Source organism: Polistes canadensis, unplaced genomic scaffold, assembly GCF_001313835.1.
Source record: "Polistes canadensis isolate GaletaPanama2010 unplaced genomic scaffold, ASM131383v1 scaffold_247, whole genome shotgun sequence".
Classification (NCBI taxonomy): Eukaryota; Metazoa; Arthropoda; class Insecta; order Hymenoptera; family Vespidae; genus Polistes; species Polistes canadensis.
The window spans coordinates 146,678-154,514 of record NW_014569794.1 but is presented as its reverse complement, the minus strand read 5'-3'; the positions used below and the strand labels follow the sequence as shown (position 1 = coordinate 154,514).

General features: G+C 31.3%; 1 protein-coding gene across 1 annotated transcript in view; it reads right to left on the bottom strand.

Annotated features, from left to right (window-relative positions):
- LOC106790559 (serine/threonine-protein kinase 25-like) overlaps positions 1 to 7,837 on the bottom strand; it is a gene marked incomplete at its 3' end in the record, with an annotated part of 36,297 nt that overhangs the window by 7,839 nt on the left and 20,621 nt on the right. The window contains 1 exon segment of the mRNA XM_014755543.1: positions 7,144 to 7,368. Coding sequence (XP_014611029.1) covers positions 7,144 to 7,368 — 225 coding nt within the window.

Below are 7,837 nucleotides of genomic sequence, written 5' to 3'. Positions count from 1 at the left end.
TATATTATATAAAATATTATACACGTATTTTTTACATATTACACATATTTAATAATATATATATATATATTATTTTTTACACGTATTTTTTCCTTTCTACATTTTTATCAACGAACATCAAAATACGTAAATTTTCTATTTATTTTCTTTACTTTTTATTGGCAGATAATGATTGGAGGGAGATTGACGGGGGGAGGGGAAAGCTCTATTTAAAAATATATGATTCATATGCGTACGCGGAAAGGGGGTATTTAAAAAATAAAAAAGGAAAGAGACGACAAACGAGAGAAAGAGATAGAAAGAAAAAAACGGAAAAGGGGATGGAAGGGTGGTGAAAAAAAAAGAGACAAAATCGTTCAACGACCGGATGATTAATGATGCGTGCGCTGATTTCGTTCTTTTTTTTTCTTTTTTTTTTTATTATCTTTATTTTTTTTCTTTTTGTCTTCTACGCGCGTCCTTTTGTTCGTACGTTTCGCAAAATGGCAGGAGTGCCGTTGGCAGTGATGGACGACGGCAACGAAATTAATCTTGGCTCAAGCGTTATTCCAAAGCTTCGTTTCAAACTCGTGTATGTGTGTGTGTTGTGTATAGGCGTGGAATAGGTACTACTATTACACATACGTATGTCTACTTCAACTCCTACCCCTATAACTCCTGCACTCCTCCCCCACAACCCTCCACTCACCCACTCTTCAACATTCTGTCTCCATTTTTTTTTGTTGTAATTTGTTTTATTCTCTTTTCTTTTATTTCATTCGAACTTTTCTTTTTTTTTGGCTTTATTCTTTTTCCAACTACAGGTATTCGCCAATCGAGCAAGCACCCACCACCAACGGAAAATGCAACTTTATTTGCAACGTTAGAACGTTAAAAATAAACATCGATGAGGTATATCGTATCGATGGATTTTTCGTATGGTTTTAGATTGTTTCAAAAAAAAAAAAAAAAAGAAAATAAGAAACAGAAGTCACGTTTGTGACTTTTTTGTGTTTGTCCTCCCTACGAGATTTTTCATTCATTAAAATCCGTTCGTTGGGGCTGTTCATTGATTCATTTTTTTCTTTTTTCTTTTTATATAAAAAGAATAAATTACAAAATAATAATTATAATTGTTAAGAAATAAACATGAAAAAATTGTTAGATATTTATTATCTCGCAATATGAAATATATTATAAATCGATAATTACGCGTAAGGTGTAAATTATTTTTTCCCCACCCCTATCTCGTATTTGTTCGTAGTTCTAATTTATTCTTTCCTTTTTTGTTTTATTTTATTTCAATACAAATACACTAAATTAATAATTATCTACTAGAGCGTTAGCAAGAAATTCTTTATTAGTATGTTAATCGTTGTTAAACGTTAAAATGGATATTGTTGTTGGGAAGATTAATTGCGAGTATCATCGTTACGTGGGTGAGTTGAATTATCGTAATAATTAACCTCATAAATAACTCAACGATAACGATACCTATTCGTTATATTATACTATTATTATTATTATTATTACAACATTGAAATTATTTCGTAATATAGATAATGTAGTTAAAAAAATTCTAATATATATATAGAAAATGACGTGTAAAATAATATCGTCTTAAAAGTTATCACATTGGGATCGTAATGTTTGGCAAGAGTGAAAGTATTATACTTAATCGAGCGTAAATGCTATGAGGAAGCGTTTAAAGGGAGAAAGAGGAAGATGAAAGAAAAAGAAAAACGATCTGGCTAGTAGTATAGTAGTAGATATAGAAATACGCATACACACAAACACACATAACAAATAAATGATGAAAAGAAGAGACAGAAACACACTAGTGGGATACACACCAGAAGTTAAATCTATTCTTGGACCTTCTCGAATGCGAGGTCCGAGTCATTAGGAAATTGGCCAACTAATAATAACACACTCTTGCTGGTGAATTACTATATACGCGGGGTGATATATTAAATTCGATGGAAAAATAATTTTAATATTGCGGATTTAATAATTAATTTCAATTTAAAATAAACCATATGGTGGTTTAACCATTCAAAAGGCCATTTCAACGATATTTGAAGTATTCCCCCATCTTTTTGGGATGTGTAAATGTGCATATAAAGGGGGGGAGGGATGGATGCATCATTTGACGAAAAACTTTATTGAATTATTATTATTAATTTTTTTTTCTATATGCTCTTATGTTATTAATAAAAAATAAAATGAAAAGTAAACCAATTTATATATAAAAGATATTACAAATATGAAATAACAATATACAAATAATTAATCAATACTAAACATACTTAAATTAATATATTTCTTATTACCTGGGGAGGGAAAAAAGAAAAAGAAAAGATAAGAATTCATTTTCATATTAATAAAATTGTATTCGATAATGTTTAGCCAAGTCATCGGAGAGTGTGTTCGGACTGTTGCAAAGAATTAGATGACTCACCCTATATAAAGAAGCTCTTGAATGTTATCTCTTCTTTCACTTTTATTTTCTTATTTTTCGTTTCTATAAATGCGAGGGTAAACGACGACGAATACGAAACCCATGGACAATCCCCCCATACACCCCTTTTTTCTCGCTTCGAGTTTATTTCACCCTGATGGCATACCTCCACCTAACCAAGAGAAGAAAATGGGGGATAAGGAAGGGGGAAAGAAGAGGGGAGGGGGAAGAGGTGAAAGAAGAGGACACTCAAAAAGGTCTACGAACTTTCTCGCCATTTTCATCTTCCCTTGCCCCTCTCCTTCTACCACTCTCCTTCTACCCTCTCCCCCAACCCCCTCCTCTAACTCGTATAGAACGTTTTTAATCTTTTAATGCGCTTTGCCGAATCCGAAACGACTCCAATAATAGCTGGCGGTTCTTTTCGCTTCGAATGACAGGACAGCTTTTCTTTTCTTTCTTCCTTTTTATTTTTTTTTTATTTATTTCTTTTTTTTAATAAATGAAATTTTAATACTCGTTAGAGAGTTTTGATTATATTCCTTTCGAATTCGTCGAATCGTACACGTACGATTAGTAAAAGATTGTTAACTTTTTTTTACCCATTTATTCTCCCCGCAAATTCTTGCCCCCCCCTTACCTCCACGGCCCCCTGCCTGTTGCTTGCTTCCTCGTTCATCACTATAATTCGACTAGAATCAACGATTATGATAAATACGATAATAAATACGTGAAAGTATATTGGAGTGAAATCTGTATTATTTTGAAATTTAAAAGGGGGATTTGTGAAACGTTTAAAGTGTTTATTGCTTTCTAATAGACCCCGATTTAACAATATAATAATAATAATAATAATAATAACAGCCGTCATGTACCAACTAGTTGAGATTTCTTTATATAATCGAGAAAATATCGTCGTATCATCGTATTTAAAATAAGAACGGCAGATGTGTTGTTGTCGTCGTCATGATAAAAAGCCACAACACAACGCAAAAATCACACACATCGAGAGAGATGTTAAATTAAAATTAATAGATTTCTCCAATTAAAATTCGTTCGATTCGTAAAAAAAAGAAAGAATTTCTTTTTTAACCACTACGATCTTTTCCCCACTCGCTACCCTTTTCCTCACCCTGTTTCCTTCTGAGGAAGAAGAAAAGATAGTAGATAAAAAAAAAAAGAAGAAAAAAATGAGAAAGAAAGAGAGATATCGTCCTTTGTTACAAAGACAATGAAGCGAACGTAATGAAGAGGAAAAGGTACTGTACGAGAAACCTCAAAATGGAGTCGACCAACCAAACCAAACCAAACCCAACCCAACCCAACTCAACTCAATCCAACTCAACCAACGAAAGAACCAACCGGCCAGCTCACAATCAGTGAAAGTAATTTTCCAACGATTTCATTATACCAAGATTTACTTCCCGATTTAATTTCAACGAGAGAATCGTCGAAAGAAATAAGTACATATACTTCAGAGAAAACGAATAGAATGAGAATTATTATAAAAGTATAAAAGAAGAAAAATTCCACGAGTTTTACGTCACCGCGATCCTTTTATTCTTCTTCTTCTTCTATGGGTGCTACGAGACTAAATTTGGTCAGCGTAGGGTAATTTATCGTATTCTTTTCGGGACGAACAATGCTAATAATAATAAAGATTTGAAAAAATAAAAAGGAGAAGAAAATTATGAAAAATAAAAAAGATAAAAAAAAATGTCAAGACAAAGAGGAGTCAGAAAATAGAGAAACGCCTCTCCTCATCGTTGTTGTTGTCGTCATCAGCATCAGCATCATCATCCTCTGTGCATCCGGATTGAGAAACACCTAGGAGTGTCGTCAAAGTACGATGACTGTTCGTTCGATCTGCGGCTTCTCTAACAATTCAAAACTAATTCTGATTACCGTTTGTTCTTGCTTATTTTTCTTTTTTATTTCTTCGTGCTTGCCAACGCTTTCTTAATTCAACTTCCTACGTTTGGATTCTATTAGTATTTGGTTTTCTAATTGCTTACCAATTACTACCCCCATTGCACATTTCGTAACGTTCGTTCGATGATTCATTGTTCTTTCAAATGTATAATATTATAAGTTTGTTAAAAGATTTGTTAGATTATTGGGTAATATGAAACTCAATGCGTTGCGGATTAAATTATGTGATATTTTGTATTTTTTTGATATATATACGAAAAGAATAGAACAATTTATTATACGTCAAGTAATATAAAAGCTATGCGTTATGAAATTATTTTGAAAAATTCAAATAAAAGATATCTCATTAAATCTTTAAAACTAATTAAATAATTTACAATATATAATTAAGAACAAATTTTATATTTAATTTTCTAAACGATCTATGGGGTAGGAAGAAAGAAAAATCATTTTTTATCGAAAGAATTTTTCTCCAAATATACCCACATACATACAACACATATACATACAAAAAAAAACAACGAAAATAATATATCCCTTTTGTTTTGTAAACCTCAAAGAGAAATAAGCTAAAAGAAAATTACGAGAATAGTAGTAGAGAAGGATACATCTGACACGAAGTAAAAATAGGAAAGTTCAGTAGTCCGGATCAAGGAATGGTAGAAATGGTTGTGCACTTTGACTTGATAACTGTTGTTCGCCGAGTTCGTCGGTTTAATAACAGACTCACACTTTGAATGCAGTATACACACCTACGAAAGAAGTAAAAGGAATTCATGATGTATACCCGTTATATGTACGAGGATGTCATCAGGCTCGTCGTAATTATTATTCGTACGAGTTATCACGTACACACATACACACACACACACACATATATATAATACATATACTCTGACTATTTTCATTTTCCTATTTTTCTCAAATTAGAAGGCGAAAAAAAGAAGCAAGCACAAAAATTACTCTAGGAGAGTATAGGAAAAAAAAAAAACTGAATGATAATAATAAAAAAGAAAATTAATACAAAAATATAAAGGATGTGTGTAAAACAGGAATTGGTGTGAGTAAGAATGAAATAATTGAACTAACAAAAAACAAAAAAAAAAAAAAAGGAAAAAAATATAAAAATGTATATTATCGTTCGTTAGATTGAAAATAAATATTGTTTAATAACCGTGCGTGAAACGATCATTAACGATCGTTAGTTCGTTCCTATCCCGAGAGATATTTAATTCGAAACATGACATGGGGAAGTTTCGCGAGATATAATTTATACGTAAGTTAGTACAACGTACTTGTTATTAACTAACACGAACGATAGATTTAATGATTCCCCTACCTACTACTCTTTTTTTTTACAGTTAAAGATGATCCATCGATAAATCGTATACGGTTAAATCATAAATGAGAATATTTATTGCGAGAAAACTTGATCTATCCTAGATATTAATTCGTGTAATAATCAACGATCTAAAGTAAAACACTGTAGAGTTTTATCAAAAATATCAAAGGAATGGGAGTTATACATGATGTAATTTAACTAGATTATATAGTCCGATAAAACATTTACTCTTTGAATTTATTATATGGCAAGTGCTTATACGAAGTTAATGTTAACGTAACTATATGGTTGGACGGAAATATGATGTAATATTGCGTAGATAATAATCGATCAATCTAATTTGACATACGGGCTTTCGTTTTTTAGATAAAATCTTATTTGTATCTTTAGAAATTAAAAATTATTTTCTATCTTTATGTAAATATTTTATAGTATCATTCCGAATATTTGTTTCTTTTTTTTTTTTTTTTTTTTTTCGTTAAATGACATCATAAATATCGTAATAATATATTATTTAGAAATATCAACTCGTTTATAAAATGATTGTGTACTATTAAAAACTAAAAACAAAATATTCTTTTTTTACAAATTGCAATGAAAGATAATTAAAAAATATATTGAAGATAGAAATCTTATTTTTTACGTGTAATCAAATTATAGTAAATATATATTAATTTCTTTTTTCAACACACACACACACAAAATTACAAATAAAAATTATTTATCCAACATCGCGTGTTTATCATCTCTAATTCTTTTCTAATAATATACATGAAAGATTTCTCTGCCGATAATGCATACCAACCAAGTGGATTAGAAAGCCGAAAAGGGATATATATATATATATATATATATATATATATATATACAATATATATACATTATAGTCTGTATAAAAGAATTCTATAGAAATAGTTTCTATATAGGAATATTGGAAAGTTTTCATGATCCTACGAGAAGAAGAGCAGAGAAATAGATAGTCGAAGGGGGAGGGGGAGGGGGAGAGTTGTAACGGAAGCGGAAGCGTCGACACTGCGAACATTGTCGTTGCGGAAGTAATGGTTAACCGAGCGACGAGCCCTTCTTCCTATTCTTCGACGCATAAAAAATGATAGGGCGTATCGAGCCCATGGGCGCACAAGTGTCCTGGTTAGGTGAAGCCTATTTTTTTTTTGTCTTTTTATTTCATTCAAAGTTTGATTGTTAATAGGAGCGGCCGATTTGCCGCTACAATGAGATTGACAGACAAATTACGTTCTTCCGTGTGTAACGTAATAATAATAATAATAATAAATAATAAATAATAATAATAATGATCACACAACACACGATCGCGTATTATTTTAAAATTAATTTGAACGAAATTGATAATGAAAATAATCGAATTATTGTATAAGTAATTATTTATTAAATAATATTAATATCTTACCTTAAGGTAGGACCCATAATATTTGGTGACGTATGGACTGTCGCATTGCGACAGTACCATAATTTCTTGTTGAATATCCTCGATCTCATCCTCAGCTTCCTCGAGATCAATGATTTTAATGGCAACAACTTGTTGGGTCCTATTGTCGATACCTTTGAAAACCTCACCGAAACTACCCTTACCAATGCGTTCTTGTTTCGTGAATATCAACTCGGGGTCCACCTTCTGCAAACAAACAAAACACGAAATTACGAATTAATTGAAAATATTTCTATTAGAAATAAATGGGGTTTGATGTAAGAAACAGAGGAGAGGATTATATGATGAAAAGTTAAAAATAAAACAAGAGATGGGTAATTCATTTTCTCGCATTCCAACGTAATACTTTCTTTCCTATTCAAATATTTTCAGATGTCCTTCGAAGGATTAATAAACACCATTCGCATGATAGAGATGACTATGCTAGAGCAATGCGGTTCTCCTTGGGCTTCTTTCTAACAGATGACACTTGACGTCATAACAAGCCTTTACGATGGCTCAAGAAAATGTGTAAATCGCTGAGACAACGTCTGGGCTCTTCTTCTTCTTTCCCCTATCATCTTCTTTCTCCTCCTTCTTCTCCCTTTACCATCTTTCTATTTTCCTCTCTCTTTCAAAAAAAAAAAAAAAAAAAAAAAAAAAAAAAAAAAAAAAA